The sequence below is a fragment of the Tetrao urogallus genome (assembly GCF_951394365.1).
Source record: "Tetrao urogallus genome assembly, chromosome: 4".
Taxonomy (NCBI): domain Eukaryota; kingdom Metazoa; phylum Chordata; class Aves; order Galliformes; family Phasianidae; genus Tetrao; species Tetrao urogallus.
Window position 1 is genome coordinate 48,143,619 of NC_136817.1, and position 18,374 is coordinate 48,161,992.

The 18,374-nt window shown below is 37.3% G+C and overlaps 1 protein-coding gene across 1 annotated transcript in view; it reads right to left on the reverse strand.

The window, feature by feature from the left end:
• Window positions 1-18,374, reverse strand: part of GRXCR1 (glutaredoxin and cysteine rich domain containing 1) — a gene marked incomplete at both ends in the record, with an annotated part of 34,162 nt that overhangs the window by 1,720 nt on the left and 14,068 nt on the right. Inside the window, 2 exons of the mRNA XM_079534242.1 lie at window positions 398-463; window positions 6,597-6,836. Of these exons, the coding sequence (XP_079390368.1) occupies window positions 398-463; window positions 6,597-6,836 (306 nt within the window). The remainder of the gene's footprint in view (window positions 1-397; window positions 464-6,596; window positions 6,837-18,374) is intronic.

The following is an 18,374-nucleotide window of genomic DNA, read 5'->3' on the forward strand; positions in this document are numbered from 1 at the left end:
GTATTCAACGTAGTTACTGTATTCAGTAAGCAGTTATCATAGCCTGCTGTAGCCTGGCATCTTTTGTCTTTTAATTGTATTCGCTGTGTGAATATTAGGACCTACACTGAGTTTGGAACTAATGTCATAGGGCCTCCCTGTAGACAGCATACAGGGACAATTATTCCAAACTAACAAAAAATGCTGGGGAGAAGTACTAGCTATCCTCTCAGACAACAATAATTCCACATGTATTAATTGTGTGTACACATTTGTTTGAGAGTTTCTGGTTAGCTAATCAATTTCAATTTGGAATCATCAGTTTGTAACAGAAGAAAAGTAATCAGCTGAGAAAAGCATTTTCAATTGTAAATATTCAGTGTATGTTCCCTATGATTAATTGCAGAAATACAATTACCTCAATTTTGGTTAAGAGATCCTGCAGTTCCCCAGATTCATTCATTAGCATAATTTTCTCAGCACCCTATTAGTAAGAAGAAGAAAAAGGTCAGCACGAAAAGCCTGAGATGATTAGAATATTTGGTCTTGAAGATATAAGGAAGTTGAGTACAAATTTGATTCACATTAAGTATATTGTAACTAGGTCAACCTCAGGAAAGCTAGAAGGAGAGAACAACCTAATGGCAGCTGTGGTAGAACTGTCTGAGGTTAGTTACCAAGTGTTGTATTGCATTTCCCCGTCATAAAAAGTGACATAGCTTGGAAATTCTGGTTGTGTTCACTTTACTTTACAGAGTATGCCTCCTGACAGAGTAAAAAATATGTCTAGTTACTACATCAGAAATTACAGTTACTCAAATATACAACATATCAGAGAATACAGATAAATGAGAGGAGAAAATTTTATTTCAAGTATTCTAGCAGCTGAGTATTGAATTAAGATATAATATGTTGAATGCATAACAGGAGAAAAAGTGTAATGAAAATACTGTAGCGACATTAAAGTCAGACACAACAATGAATAATGAATAATAATAATTCAATATGAATACACTCGGCCTCTGAGGGCTCTGTGAGCTGAGCAAAGGCAGTGCTGAGGTAGTTCTTATTTCCTTCTGAAAGTAAATTACGATAAATTTTTAGAGAAAAAAAAATGAAGGTGTTAAAGATGATATAAAACTTTTTTTTCCCCTTTTTTCTTTAATTAATTTAATTTATTTCCCATCTGTAACTAGAGGGCTGTATTTGACTGTTTACACATTAGTTATACAACTAAATACACTGAATTCTGACTACTACCAGTGCTTTCAGATGCTTTCAATCAGTGATTCAGAAGAGAGTGAGAAAAGGTGAGGAAATCTAGTCATGGACAAAAGGAATGGCACAGTCATGAAGCCAGCTAGTAGCAGAGCATAGACGAGGCGAGGCATAGGTTTCCATCTCTTCAGTGTGAATAAGCACAAGTGCTTATTCACAGCTGAGGACAATTGGCCATAAGTGACGTGTTCATGCCATTGCATTTCTTCTCTTTCCTTGTCCCTGAATTTAGCCCAGACTGCTAAAATTCACCTTTGGTGAATCAGTGAGCAGAGAGGTGCAAGGGGATTCTGGGGCAGGCTGCATATGACAGATCAGTCTAGCCATTACTTTGAGTCAACCACAGTCACATCTTCCAAGGAACAGAGCAGGCAGGAAAGAGGCCAGCAGTTCTGCCTGTGGCTGAGAACTATGCACAGCTCAGGCTCAAACATGCTGCACTGGCTTGGAAGAGTTTGCACTGCCTGCACAAGGAAGAAACATTAAAGATTTGCAGCTTTGCAGATATAATTGCAGCACTGCAAATTCTCTAAGCAGGTCAAGCCCTGATTTGCCCTCATGCAGGTGGAGATCATTTCTTGTGAAACCATTCTTGTGACTTCTGCTTAGTGATTCAATGGTACTGCACAGTGACACTGACTGGGTTTGGGAAGCCTGTAATTAAAAGTCTGACAGGTTTCTTATAATAGATTGATATTTCAAAGGATTTATATTTCAGATGACATTCAGTCAGCCAGCTGTGTTATTCCCAAAGTGGAAAGTCTCATTAGTATGTCTTTAAAATTAAAAACCATACTTCCAAATGACTATCAGCATTTTCAAGTGCTTAAGTATGTCCTCTTGATTAATGTCTGCCTCAAGTGAAATTTGAATAAAAGATACTTTGCAGAGGTTAATCTACCCTTTGAATCTGTGAAGCCTAATGTGCAGTGTCTGTAATTAATGGATTAATTAAAGCAGCTGTTAAATAAGTCCAACAGCTGCTTTCTGATCACAGAGTGATGCCTCTTTTTATCAGATTGTGGTCAGTCTGCAATTGACCACAAAGGGATGTGTCACAGTTAAGAGCCTTTCATCTAAAGATGGACATCAAGAACACAAATTAGAAGGGCCACAACATTTAGCCAAGGGAGGAGAGCTTTCAGTTTTGTGAACCAGGGAATTATTCCAAGCTCCAGCCTGCTAATGCCCCATCTCTTAGTTTAAATACCTATCTGCGTGGTCCAGCCCAGGGGCTGCAGTGAGATGATTGCTTTCTTTTTGATAGATAAATGCTATGTGCAGACTTTGCTAAATCGTTCAAATGGTTTTCTATGCCATTTTTATTCTTCAAACTATTTTCTCTGTTTTCCTTCGAGATTATCCAGTATTTAGCATCATATTTCAGGTATGGTCCCACTAATTGCAGAACTAGGACAAGCCCAGTAAATTACCTACTACACCAGATCTGTCTTGTCGTTAAACTAGCCTGACGCTCATCCATCATGAATGTAACCTGTTACCATTGCCATGATGTAATTCTGATATAATTCCTCATCGTGGGATGCATCTTTATTTGTGTATGGGTTTGGCAGAACTAGAATGCCTTCTGACATGGGGAAGTAGACTCTCTTCTGCATCATTCCTTACATACAGGGAAAAATTAGCACAGCACAGAAATAGTAAATGAGGATGGGCATGAAGCCAATCTTGGTCGCTTTGTGGTTTGTAGGGAACAGCTGAATCCAAGTATCTCTTGTGAACATGTATGGAATGAGATTAAACACCTGGAAATCTGCCAATAAACTGAGAAAAGTGTAACTGCAGTGTGATATAAGCACCAGAAATGTTATACTTGAAATGCAAAGAGCTAACAGATTTCTTATTAAGAGGACATACAATTAAATCCCACAGTTCCTGAAATTTCAAAGCAGGAGAAACATGTGAGTGAATGCAACAATCATATCATAGCTTTACTGCCACAGAGCCGTTCACATCTACCCCTCCAAGGAAAAGCCAGGAAATATGTTTACTATAGTAAAACATGAATGCAGTTGAGAGCTACTAATCATAAATAGGCACTGGAAAGAAGCAAAAAGGAAAGTGTTATTATCTGAATAACAAATTATAGTTTACACAGGTATTTTCTAAAAACAATTACAAAAATGGCTTCATCAGTCTTACAAAATAGTAATAAATAATGAAAATATTTTTACTGAAAATCTCACACCATAGTAGATTGATTTCAGCTGAGGAAACTAAGTAGGAAGTTATTTCTTTGCAAAAATAATTATCATAAGTGTACATATTTGAAAACATTTAGAGTAGTTTCAAATGATAGCTAAGTATTGGCATTTAGTCATATATTTAAAGAGAAAAATAAATGAATTAATTATGTTTTAAAATTATGAAGCAGTGAGCAAATATGTTTATTAGGACTGACTCTATTTTCTTTATTTTTGTCCCTTTTCCAGTGGGGGGGGGGGGGGGGGGGGGAGCTTTACATAACATAAATGTTTAGCAATCTTGGGTGCCTTTGTGAAAGAGTAAATGAATGCTCCAGTGGTTTTTTTTTCCGTGTTGCTTTCTGCTTTCTGGAAATCATTTTTCACTCTGCTTTGATATCCCAGCAGATGGCATAATTCCATTTCAGATGGAGACAGACCCTGGTGAAGGGTGTGGGGGGAATTGGATCAGATGGTAAAGAGCGTGCTGCAGAAAGAAAGACCCTGCATTTTGCTGAAACACTGATCTTTAGAGAGCATGTATCAACATATACAATGATTCGATCTTGAGAAAAAAAAAAAAGATTAATAAACCTGCAGTACTGCAGCAAACAGGACTTCCCTTGCTAGGGACTAAATACAGTTTTTATTTTTTTCTACCCAAGAAGCTGGTTTGTTTCATTCTCCTTGTGCAGGCATGATAAATTCCACAGCCCTGTGACGATTTATCCGCACAGCTTGCATTACATCACAGCCCCATCAAGCTTTCTGAGCAACTCAAATACCGTGTTCTTTGTCACATGCTCATAAGCTTTGTTCCAGTGCTTTTGTTACATTTATCTCATTAAAAATAATCTTGTTGCCTTTCAAAACTGTTCATACTTTAATGAGGATGCTTTTTACCCTTATGATTCATTGAAAGGTGCCTAGTTCAATATAGATCCTCTTTTGTATTACTACATACAATCTCCTTCAGGAAAGGATTTATTAGGAAATAAATATTCAAAATTAAAGAGAGAGAGGGTAAAAAAAAAAAAAAAAAAAAAGATTAATTTACAAACACACCAGGCTTCTGGATTTCTGTGTACATTTGTACTGCAGAAGATAATTGTCACAAAAAGGTGTTACAGGAATATCCACAGTCACCAACAAGACTAAATTATGTACTGAGCTCTCAATTACACTTTACTGAAACACAAGGACAGCACAGTGCTGCCCTGCGAATACCCACCCCGCCTACAAGGCAGCAGACAGAATCATGGAATCAAAATCTTTTTGGAAGGGATCCTTAAAGGCCATTTAGTCAAACTCCCCTGGGACAATTGAGGATAGCTAGTGCTAGATCAGGATACCCAGAGCCATGTCCAGCCTGGCCTAGCTGGAGTGACTGCTTCCACATCCTGGAAGAATGGCTAAATAACCGTAACCCTCCCAGCATGCAAACTGGACTGCAAATTATATCTCTTCCTCATTGATTTGATTTTGTCCTCTTTTCTTTTTTATTAGATTAACAGATATTTTTTCTTTCCTTAAACAATATGAATAGAATTTGCATATCCTAATGGATGTTTTCTAAGCCAGAATTCTTTCTTCATTTTTTACTTGCTGGTGCCAGCAGGTAGTTTGACAGCCAGATACATCTCTCGCTTATACAACTGGTTCCCTCATTTACTTTCCTTCATTTCTCATTTCTACACCTATGTAAGATATTCCACAAAATACTTAGTTTGAAAAAAATTATATTGCTTGCTATACTGTTGCTTCTCCATTAAAAACAATTTTCCCTTGCTATTCTAAAAAAAAAAAAAAAAAAAGTGAATTAATGGGCCATCCATCATACAAAAATGACTGTAATCAGGCTGAGCAAATAATTTATTCAGTACATTTCAGTATTTTAAATTATATCTTCTGATGAACGGACCGGAGCAAGATATTCTTGAACTTCGTCATAGCTCATGTGGATTAATTTATTTATATATTTAACATGCCAATTAGATGTGCAAAGCTTAGTCCAAATCCTGATGAATTTTAAGCTCCTCTTGAAAGTAGCAGTGCCATGGAGAGCTGTCTGTCTCAGAACTTGGATAAAAGCAGTCACTACTGTGAACTGAAATTCTCTGTCTGCTGGTGCCCACTTGCACGTTGCCCATTCTGCAGGTTCTGCAGCTGTCTGGAGAAGTGAGCTGCTCATGGAAAGGTAGAGCACTGAGAGTTTGGCGGAAACCCAGTGTCCCAGAAAAAGGAATAAAGGGTGCCTGAGTGTTTTTTGCGTCCTCAACATCAATTATGTGCTGTTTGTTGATTGCATTTTATTTCATTACTTAAATCTTTTATAATACCAACAAACCAGCCTTGCTGTGTTTAAATACAGTTTGCCTCTGCAAATCATAGACTCACTGTTGGTGCTAATTGCTACTTCTTTACCACTTGAGACAAATACCTTTTCTAAGCTCCCGGGCTATTTTTCTTTTTTTGTGTGTGTCACTTTACAGAGTGTTTTTTTGTGTTTTTCTTTTTGCTTTAAAACTCTGATTCTTCTCAGTTTCTGGAAAACATTTCTAAAGAACAGGTCTGAACAAAATGGTGGTTTCCTTGCCACAAAGTACAAATTTTAATTATAGTTTTCTACTCCTGCAACAGAGCAGCCTTGGGCAGTTTTTTTCTCTTTTTAGAGCTAGATTTTAGGTATTAATCAATTCTGTATTTAAAACAATGTTTGGCTGATTATAGTTTCTTGATACACCACATAGTGCATGCTTAAGCTCTTAAGCCCTAAGCCTCTAGACAGGCTCATATTCATTGCAGATATTACTAAATGAAATAATCATGCAATGTGTATTAATTTTCTTGGGTCAGCCATCTTTCTCATGAAGAAAAAAAGTCAATTTCTATAGATTTTCATGGTTTCAATTACAAAATAAGTTTTTTTGTTTTTTTTTAAGAAACACAGGATAGCTCAGATGAAATTACTAGATCTTACTCCCCTCCCTTCCTCTCACCAGCTGTCCTGTCTTTGCATGGAACCTACTAGTGTATACCAGAGTTCCTAACACTCCAACACTGCAAACAATGTCACTAATAACGTAACAATTTACATTTGTTCTTATAGACTTCATTGATTCATGCTTTACTTACCCCAAGGTAATGGCCATCGATAAACACAACTGGGAGGGATGGGGCTTCACACACCCTCCTGCATCTCTCATCAAGTTCTTTTCCATAATCGCTGTTCAGAGCAATATTTTTTTCTTCAAATTTAACTCTGTGGTTTTGAAATATCTTTCTAACCAGTTCGCATCTTTCAAAAGTGGTCCTCACCACACGAAGGCTGGTGGTATAAATTACTATGCGGCCAAATTCTGGCACTGTAGACACCTGGAAAGAAATAAAATTAGTTCCCATTGCAGTTCATGAAACATTAACAGTCTATTTCCCTGACTGCTGTAATAGCATGCGAATATTGAGGAATATCATTACAAATATTATTTAAGCACAAAAAAAATTAAACTGTTTATCAACATGAGGTTGTCAATATTGTCAATAAATAGACATATTTTAGATCCTGATGAGATTCCAGATGTTAATAAGTAATAGCCCTTTTGCTGTTGTGGCATGCACAGATTCACTCACATTCCCCAACCTGAAAGATGCTTTGAGTTAGTTTATTTTCATTTGCAAAAGCACAAATTCTTCAAAGATGCAACAGAAACACTGTTTTTAGAACTGTCTGATTCTGTTAAAACTGTGAGTCCTGTTTGTTTGTACAAACTGATCTGCTAATGCCATGCTAAATCTGAGCTGCTAGTTCAGGTATTAACAGTCTCCTTTAGGCAAGGAAAAGAGCTTGAAGGAGCTAGAAACTTCGTAACAAACTTGAGTCAACACTGACCTATTTTAGGTCTCTCTATGCTGAACTAAATCATAATTGCAGAAGTGACAGATATATCCCTAATTTTTAGTGAGGTATCCAGTCAAAACACTATAAAATCCAACCAGCACTAAAGAAAGTGCTTCTTATGCATATTCAGTGTTCAATTCCATTGGGCATAGTAAGTTACAATGCAGGCTTGACATTTTTCCACAGTTACTTAAAATAATTTTTATAGTTCATTGTTCCTTTCATCAATGAAGATATTTGACGAATGTAAATGCTGCAGGGATATGAATTTTCCAGATCACTTATAGATCACTAGAATTATAACTGCCACCATATGCAATTTAGTGGGCAATTTTGGGAATAGGTGGACAGTTGTACTAGATGATCTTAGAGGTCTTTTCCAACTTTAATAATTCTATGACTCTGTCTGTAGTTTACCTATTTCCCATCTCCCATCTCAAAAAAGAGGCTTGTTATGATAGGTCAGCATTAATTTCCTTTAGGAAAGAAATTTATAAATAGAAAACTACTTTTCACTATCCTATTTTCTAGCTAAAATCTGTTATATCTCTCCTGCAGAACTGACTCTTCTTCAACATATTATTCACACATTCCAAGTGAGAGAATTAGCTTTTCCTCTGCTTAAAGGACAAGTACTCCACATAGAACATCAAAAATTAGTCAGTAGGTCACAGGAATGCACAGTTCATCCTTTTCAGAAGTAACCAAAAGGAGGTCTTACAGTATTCTTTCAAAAGGTATTTTCATATGCTCTCACTCTTTTGAGTAAAAATTCATTTTGGAGTGCAAAGCTATTCAAAGGGTTGGAAATTCATGCTCCTCCATAGCGGTAATCTCTAGTGCTGTTTGTTCCCAGACAGCAGGGCTGACAGGGTAGCTACAGACTGTCATTATCTAGCAAACCATCGGGGCTGTGGTGTCCCTGCAGAATACAAATAAGCAGTTGAAGACATGGAAAAAATGGAAAGTTGTAAAGTGATCTGGAAAGATATCAAGTGGAAGGTGTGTACACAGAGTCACTTTTATGCTTATCCCTTTATTTTTCCCCAGTGTGGAACAGTGAAGAAAAACCCTAGTTTTCACTGCAAAGAAATACAAGGGCATTAAATAAATAATCATTTAGGAAAATTTTAATAAACATCTTGTTTTCTGTGCTATAAACATGCAAAACTTTTCCTAGGCAGGACTTTATCATATCAGGAAAACTCATTCCTGTCACCTTTCCTGAACCACGCTGTAAAAAGAGAGGCAAAGAAAATTAGAGAGATTTACGAGTTACTTTCTTAATGATAATCTATGTTCATTTGTATTTTGTTACCCATTTCAGTAGTTGCAGCCTGTAATATTTATTTGATAGAATATGCTCTTGAAAGTAAATCAGCAGAATGATATTATAACACTCTGCTTTTCATTCCTAGGCTGGAACTGAAGCAAAAATAAACTAAAAAAATGAATGGCATGAATATTTACAATTTATTGTAAAGAATCCAAGTTAAAATAATCCTATATGACTCATACTTGCACAGAAAATTTTAGCTGTATTTAAAAAGAAGATAATTCTCTGGTTAATGACCAGGATAAAACTTTCTTTAGGCTGTGGGAGTTGGACAGATGCATAAACCAAAAGGTTTGGAGTGACATACATACACTGACTGTTTTCTCACACCTGTGAGATTCTCACTGAAACCTGAAGGCTGTGAAAATCCTCTGGTCAGAGGGGGCAACTTTTGTGTCAAATTCAGAAATTTCCAAACACACAAGCCAAAGAACATATTCCAAAGAAGGTATCCATGTAGAAATACTATCAAGGGATTGAAGGCTTCAGAGGGAAAAAAAAATGTTTTATCAACAGTATTCTACATCATTTACAGCTCACAGGTTATCAGCACAGTGCTATCAACTTCCACACAAGCATTCAAAGTCACTGTCTGTTTTATTGTATCAGTATGAACAGCTTGTATTTTGCTTGGGACCATCCAGCAGAAAGCAACAACAGCATTCTTGGCACAGATGCTATTCTCAGTGACTCAGGAAGAGCTGCCCTTTTTCATTAAGAGAGAAAGAGAGAGAGAGAAAGGAAAGAAAGGAAAGAAAGGAAAGAAAGGAAGGAAAGGAAGGAAAGGAAGGGAAGGAAGGGAAGGAAGGGAAGGAAGGGAAGGAAGGAAGGAAGGAACGGAGGGAGGGAGGAAGGAAGGAAGGAAGGAAGGAAGGAAGGAAGGAAGGAAGGAAGGAAGGAAGGAAGGAAGGAAGGAAGGAAGGAAGGAAGGAAGGAAGGAAGGAAGGAAGGAAGGAAGGAAGGAAGGAAGGAAGGAAGGAAGGAAGGAAGGAAGGAAGGAAGGAAGGAAGGAAGGAAGGAAGGAAGGAAGGAAGGAAGGAAGGAAGGAAGGAAGGAAGGAAGGAAGGAAGGAAGGAAGGAAGGAAGGAAGGAAGGAAGGAAGGAAGGAAGGAAGGAAGGAGGGAAGGAAGGAGGGAAGGAAGGAAGGAGGGAAGGAAATTAAAAAACAAAAACAAAAAAAAAACAAAGAAAAGCACAAATTGTCATAATGGGAAAGTAAGAATCATACAACTAAATGTATAAATAATAATATTAAAAATATGACATAAAAGAAAACAGTGAAAAGAAATGTAGTAAATAATAAACCTTTCTAATTCTCCCTCTGGACAGTTCTGAATGCATGTTTTACTCTCATTGGTGTGAAAAGAATATCTATTTACATTCATGCTCATAAAGAATTAATTTCAATGCTGGTGTCACCTGATTTGCACTTTTAATGTACTTGCTTCCAATAACATATGAAAAACAAACTAGCAAACAAACAAGCAAACAACAACAAAAAAAAATTGTGTTTTGCATTATAGGAGCAACTGTATTCTAGCAAAAACAGAATGTTTTTCTGTTAGGATTAATGGACTACAGTAATATTCTGGCAAAAGCTAAATTTCAATGCTAACCTTTATTATATATGAGATTTTTAAAGGCTTTTACTATATTCAAATATAACATTCAACTAACATTATTCATGCTGCAGTGAATTGTTTCTTTGACCTAAATCAATGGCTGATATGCCCTTCTCTGTCTCAGAATATCATCTTTCAACATCTCAGAGTGTTCTACTGAAATATGCACCTCTTGGCTTTGTAATTAGATACTATCAGACTGGCAAAGTATCTCCTATCCATTAAGGTAGTTGAGGAAGAAACCTAGAGTGCATTCTAAACCCTGCTCCAGAGATGTGTCAGTGAATAAATGTAGTATTCAAAGTCTAAAGAAAACACTGTGCAACCAAAAAAGATGTATGCATAAAATTTTGTATGTATGTATGTATGTGCCTACTTATATATTCTGAACATATGCTTGCATATTTACAAGTTTTAAATTAAGTTGCTCAATTCATATTTGGTATTGCGTAATTTATAGCTTGAATTAGAATCACTATCCAACTGGCAAGAAGAATTACAATCTAACAAATTTTCTGATCATTATTTGAACATTTTGTTTTCTCTTTACACTCAGAAATAGAAGGGACTAAATCAGCTATGACTTCATTGTTGATGAAATTCTGAAAAAAAAAAAAAAAAATCATTCTGAGCATTTAATTCCTGCAGGATTGAAAAGCTCTTACTATTGGCTGTTGAAACTATGTATACTGGAAATATGATTTTAAATTCTAAAAATCATCAAAATGTTTCTGTTTTTTATTATACTTCGTTAGAACATCATATCTCGAAATGCATAGTGTTTAATGAAAAGCACACATTTCAGTATGACGTGGTCTAGGTGAATATGTATAACAGTCTTTGAATGAGGTGGCTGGAGACTTAAAGTCAATGTTGCAGAGAAAACTATCCAACGTCACGCTATGCTAATGGAGTGGCGAAGTAGCCTCTTTGGTCTGCTCTTTTTGATTGCCTATTTTGAATACAGGATTTAATGGCATTTTTCAGAAAGAATTGGTTCCCAGACCAGAAGGCCTCTCACAATGAACAAATCTCATGTTCCAAAGTAACATAACTTTCCTTGACAGGTAAGGTTTGTTTACAAATACAGAAAGAATTGCAAACTGCCACAGTGTGCACTACAAAATCACATTCTGTTCCTTTTCATTGTTTGTAGTTCAAGCCCTCCAAAGGCTCTCACATTCCAAAGCACAGAATGCACTTAATTTTAAATTCAAGCACTCTCTAAAGTACTTTATTACATTAAAGCTGTTAGTTCTGTTTGCATTGTCTCCAAGGACCTGGCTCTATATCAACAATTGGGAAAATTCAGAAGCTGAACTTCATTAAGTATAGAAATCTATGCATTTTTGTAGGTCACAATAAAGACTAGTTTTCTGCAGCAGTGCTAAAATCAAACACTCGAGGTCAAAGCATATACTGATCTTTTTTTCAATGCACCACTTTAATAGTGCACTTTTCTTATCTAATTTGATACTTTCATGGACCATAAATGTAGGACTTGGAGTCTGTGAACCTTTTCCATTATGACAATAAAAAAGTTTCTCTCCAGTTACCATCCATAACCGTCAGCAAGATGGTCTGTCAATACAAATTTACAAAATTGTTGAGTGCAACACACCCCTAAACTAGATATATGTAACAGTCCCAGGTTGAGACAGTAGTTTTGTTGTCTCCATGAAAGTTGTCAAATCACAGGTTTTCTCAGCTTTTAAGGTAGCAAAACTACTTTTCTGCCTTTTGCCTGCCTACTTCGTGAAACTCTCCATCCCACAAACAGCAGACCTAGGAACATAACTATTTCCATGAGCTATATTAAAAAAAACCTGTTCTTCCACTTGATTGTGTATTCCAGCACAGGGCATGAATATTTATTTCTGTTTCAGTTTCATGGGATGAGATAACTGAGGATCTGGTCACCGAGAAGGGCAGTGATCCAAAAAGAACACGAACTCTGACTTCCTAGCTCTTGGACAGCTCTTATCTCTCTTACCTATACCTCCATCATATACTGAAGACTGTAAAATAGTACAGCTGGCATATTTAAAATTGTTCATCAGTTGCAAAGTAAAATAGATACAGAATTTCATTACACAGAAGGAACAGTTATTGTTTCTTTATGTATGCATGTAATTAATTTTTACTTCTGAGACTGTGTATTAGTTTTGTGGACATCTGATGAAAACAACGAAACTAGTAATACTGTTAGGTGTCATTTTATGAAAAAAAAAAAAAAAGAAAGTTTTTTTATTAACATTATTATCAGCATTCAAGTCACTTGACTGAGTACTAAGAAAAAAAAAAGGTGGGGGGGAGAGGGGGGATGAGGTAAATCTGTCTATCCTCTAACTCCAAATAAATGAACGTTGTGACACTTTTTGTTCCTCAAGTGATAGAACATAACATTGTGGCTTGTTTGTATCACTGCAAGCTTTCCAAAATGCCCTTCAACCTGGACTGCTGTTCAGGAGATGTCAAAGAATTTTCATTTGGAATCAGAAAAAATTGCAGTACTAAAGCAATGGAATAGAGGACACAACACTGCCAATCCTTGCTCTTTGGAATGCTTCAGATATTCATGGAATTTATGAAGGATTCATGAAGGGTTCATGAAGTACAAAGACTGCAGTTGAGCTCACTATCCAATGTTCCTGTTATCGTTCATCCTGCACACACCCATGAAGCCATGCTGCAAGGTGCTCTCAGTGACCCCACTTTAGATAACAGAACAGGTTATGCCCTTGGGTTCATGGGTTCTACCAAATGCTCTACCGGCAAAGTGCTGGCTTGGGACAGAGCGCAGTCCCTAGATAGCAAAGCATAGTAATGCTAGAGAAGTCAGCCAGGTCAAAGTATGATAGAGTGTTCTGATCAGTAGGAAAAAAGAAAATCAATATCCATCCATGCCTAATTGCATTTTGTTTATCAGACTTTCAGAAGCCTACCAGTATTCTTTTATTAGTGTATTTATTCTTTTCTGCAGAAGAAAAGACGAAATGAAACCTTTAAAATCATAAGCAAAAAAATTAATTTCCATGGGTAACTCTAATCTAGCTTGCAATTTTCGGGGGGGGGGGGGGGGGGGGGCAGTTTAGGGGGAGAGGGCAGAGAGAGGGAAAGGGAAAGGGAAGAAGAAGGCAGGGAACAAACCAACACTGTGATGCAGTGCTGGTTTCTCTCTTTCTCTCTCTTACTTTCTACTTCTCTCTCTTTATAACTACCAACTCAACATCTCTGAGAAATCACTCCTGGGGAAGAAGAGAAGCATTTTGGGAAGACATTTTTGGAAATCACAGAATCAGAATTGTAGGGGCTGGAAGGGACCTCCAACCTCCCTGCAAAGCAGGCACCTAACAACAGGCTGCACTGGTAGGAGTCCAGGCTGGTTTTGAATATCTCCAGAGGAGAATCCACCTAGGCAGCCTGTTCCATCACCCTGACTGTGAAGAAGTTCCTTTACATATTGGTGCAGAACTCCCTGTTCTCCATTTTACTGTCCTTTCTCCTTGTCCTGTCCCCACAGACCACATGTTTCTTTGAATCCCACACTTAAGATATTTATAAGCATTAATAAGATCACCTCTCTGTCTTCTTTTCTCAAGGCTGAATAGACCCAGTTCGCTCAGTCTTCCCTCATAGGGAAGATGCTCCAGGCCCTTTCTCATCTTTGTGGCCATTCGCTGGGCTCTCTCCAGGAGATCTTTGTTTGTTTGTTTGTTTGTTTGTTTGTTTGTTTGTTTGTACCAGGCAGCCCAGAACTGGATATAGTACTCCAGGTGACACCTGACCAGGGCAGAGCAGGGGGGGAGTATCACCTCTCTTGACCTGCTGGTCAGACTCCTTTTCATGCACCCCAGGATCCCATCGGCCTTCTTGGCCACCTGCACACACTGCTGGCTCATCAAACCTTAGATGGGATTACAAGAAAAGAGAAGTGTTGCATTATTGCCCACAAAGGCTGAAGAGAAAGAAGAAAGAGCAGCTGGAGATACCTTTGTCCTCAGCAGTTTGAGGGAAGCACTAGTTGTTTGCAAAAGAGTCTTTGGTAACAATGTTTAACATTCTCATCTAACATCATGCAGTACTTGTTTCCGTTGTTGGAGGAAGAAGACTGAAGCCAGACAAATTGTACCTAGGTTGCCCAGTAACACATTGAACACATTGAAACTATTTTTAAGTATTTTGTCATATGGAAAGTTTTAAGTAGGTAACAGTTGAACTGTTTACTCTAGGTGAGTGTTTCTATCTTTACCTTCTTCCTATACCTTCCAGATTTCATCAAGCTGGTAGACCTCATCTTTATTTATCTTTCCAAAGATGCCCTTACAAAGGCACTGTGAAAATACAACGTTAGAATGCACAAGACAAATAGCAATAAAACATTAGAGCCAGGCATGTTGTCACACAAGTAATCTTTTAACAGTTGGCCTATAGAGACCTAGACTACCAATAACTTTGAAACTTCCACTAGTTAAAAAAAAAAATCTTCATGATTGCATCAACAGGGGGAAAACCTGACAAAAATCATGATGGTGCAATTCTATTAACAGCAGTAGCAAGAAAACATAATTTCAGAAGATTTTCAATTAGCACATTCACTGTGCAAAAACAGCACATAATTACTTTTCAGGGGTAAAGATTCAGTTCTTTGTCATTTTCAGCCTAAAACTCCATGCTCTGTTCTAAGGCAGCTGTCAAGAAAAATCCAAACCAACTTTCAACAAGTTGCAGAAACATACTTCTTTTTTTTGGATTGATTGATCAGGTAATTGAAACCTGACATTCTATCTTCCATCCTTATGATAATCTTACGTGCAAAGTATGTCTCCAGAGCCAAGTGTTTCCTGAATTATGTAGCAGACAATTCAGGATTTGGGTGTTGACCCATTGCTTTAGATAACAGCATATCAACCACTGAAAGTAATAGAAAAGGTGATTATTTTATATCAATCATAAACTGATTTGGAGCACATCTGGAGTTTTTAGATCAATCCACAGGGCTTCTAATTTATAAAGTTAGTGAAACTGCAATATTTCTTAGAACATAATACATAAATGAAAATTATCTGTCACTAAGAATGTTTGGAATGTTGATTTCATAGAATTATATTCTCGCTCTTGGGTTATCATTTTCTTCAGCACACATCCATGAAGATTTACTTGAGTGAAGTTCCATGACAGTTTCTCGGTGTATTTATACTACCAGATATAATGTTAGCTCGTCGGGTTAGAGAAATGGCCTCAATGCACACGGAAGGTACACTTGATTTTCCTGATATTTATCTTCATCTTCACTGAGAGCTTCTCAGTCTTCAATGGCAGGATGAGAGCAATTTCACCTGTGTGTTCAATAACTTAATGTCATGAAATGAACTGATCTGGGAATAGGAGAGTTAAGAAAGTTCAAAATTGCTCTGATACTGCTCATCAAACAGCCTGTTCATCTGTTTTAGTTCTTCTTTACTCTCCTCTTCCTTGATCAATTCATTCTGGAGTACCAAGATTTCCTATACAAGAGGAAGAGTGCTGCGATTATGTTATTTATATAGTATTTGCAAAATATTTTTTAAGATAATGAGCAATACTAATCTCTGAGAGCTTTACCTTGTAGAAAAATTAACTTTCAGTAGGGACATACTGTTTCTGAGAAAATATTTCTTATTTCTCACTGATGTTTTTCAGAATGTTTAACCTGAAGATGCTTGATGTCTACATTAACCTACACAGAACATATGATGCAAGCATCAGCATGGGTCCTAAAAATAATTTTTTTTTGGCAGTGGGACATGTCATGTTCACCTATGTGCCTATTCTACGTTGAAAGATTTACTGCAGTATACTATGAAACCAGCATACAAACAGGGAAACGTTTGCTTTCTGCAGATGCAATGGTGGTAAGAGAGCTATAAGCTAATTTTAGTAACATCTGATTACCTGCTATGTCTGATAAATGGCATTCAGCTGAACAGTCTGAGTGTCATTATAAACAACTCTTTGGTGTAATCACTGGTGGATCAGGAAAACAAAATCTATACTTCTGCAAAACCATGTTGCAGTGTTACAGGAGATATAAACTCTCTGATTTGCTTCTTGGGTCTTTGCATATAAACGTATTACTTAGAAATGCTTATTAAATTTGCATAGCATGTCTTAAGAAGAAGGCTGTGTCAGTCAGACACAAAGGAGAAGAAATTCAGAAAAATTCAAAGGTGGAAAATGGAAAAAAATTGCAAAACTTTGAATTCCCTTGACATCTGGATCGAAGCCCTAGTGAAAAATTATGCTAGAGACTGTTCTTCAGGCTGCAATAGAATTAGGAAGAGAATTAATCGTAAAGGTGTCTGAAATGTGGATATGTTTAAGTTGTAATCCAAAGAATCAAAAGGTTTTTTTTTTTATGTTGGACACCAACAGGTGCTGCTGCAGCACAATGTGAGAATGCCTTATTTCCTCCCATTCATATCTCATTGCCAGACTTTCTCTAACCTCTGACAGAAAACTTGTGTTTTTCCTATTCCTTTCTCTTAACTTCAAAGAATTGATCAGCCTGCATCCAAAGCTTCCCTTCTTTTCCAACAAGCGTAATTGCTCTTTCCCCCTCTTCCAGGTCAAAGCCATCTCTGAGAAGTTTATCATCCCATTTTCTTCAGGCCTGCAGAAGAGATTTGCATTTTCTTCAAGACTGCCAGCACACAGAAGCCTTCTTTTTCCTGCTCCTCACTTTCTGGTTTATTCTCTAGAGATAGTACATCACTGCTACGCTTGACATTTCTGGCAGCTATTGAGGCAGTGATTTAAATGAAGTCCTTATTTTTGCATAAGATTTGCGTAAGGTCAAAATTACAAACCTATGCTGCAGGCTGAAAGAATAACTGACTGCTAGAGATTTCCCTGATGCCAGCTCAGGAGCAGGTAGTGGCTCCTCGTTACCCTTCAGATGGAGCAAATGCTGAATTAGCCAAAGTGTAACAGGAGCCTAGTAGGGAACTCACAACAGAATAAATAGAAGAAATACGTATCTGTCTTAAGACTTGTGTGGGCAACAAAATGGGCAGGCTCAGTTTCTTCAGATATCCCAACAAGAATCTCTAATCTCCCTCTCTAAAACAAGTCCTGTTAACTGTAGCAGAATCCGTCTGTGAATGATCTGTTTGCCTTTCTGGTGCAAACCAATGCCGTAAGCTGGGCTAGAATGAGACAGTCAAAACCCTCAAAGTTTTTTATCAGTCACAGTTTATTCCTGAAATGGGATGAATTCAGAGCATTTCTTCCTTTTCTGGTAGGACTGTTAGGAATTCTCTGAACCCATGCAAATGCATGTACCTAACCATCTTAGCTCTGTCAACATAGGGAATTTAAAACTATTGTAGAGTACCTTCAAAGCCATTCCTGAAAACCTTCCAAACCCTAGCAATCAAACATTCCTCTCCTTTCTATCTGATATATTCTAGCTATATGCATAGCTAGCACCTGAGATTTTTTATGAACTATTTAATTTGTCTGTGGCAGATCACCAGCCCTGATGCTCATCACCACCTTCCTTCCTTCAACTTTCTCCTTTGACCTGTCCTTACAGACAAGTCTTGTACATGTTGACAGTGAGCAACACTGCTGATAACATTCTTTCTAAAACAGATTAACAGCCACAAATCTGCCTCAAATTTGAGGGCTGAAACAATTGATAGCAGACACCTGGTTTGACAGCTGAGGACCAATTAAGCATGCAAAGCAATTATCTTAACCTATAAATAGTGAGCAACCCAAGGCTCCTCTTTGGACTACTGGTGGTCCTGTTTGTGCAGGAGGGTTGAAACCAGATGATCATTGTGGTCCGTTTCAACTCCAGGCTATTCTATAAAGTTCTCTTGTATGGTAGCTGGCTGTATAATAGGATTTTCCCTTAGCAGGAATGCTTTTTGTGGTTATGCCTGCATGAAGATCTTTTACACCTTGATATCAAGGTGCTTTTCTAATTCAGATCCTTGGTAAGTGACTGATTGCTTGTTCTAGACTTTGTTAGCTTCCCTATGATCACCTCTTAGATTAGTAGTTTTAGG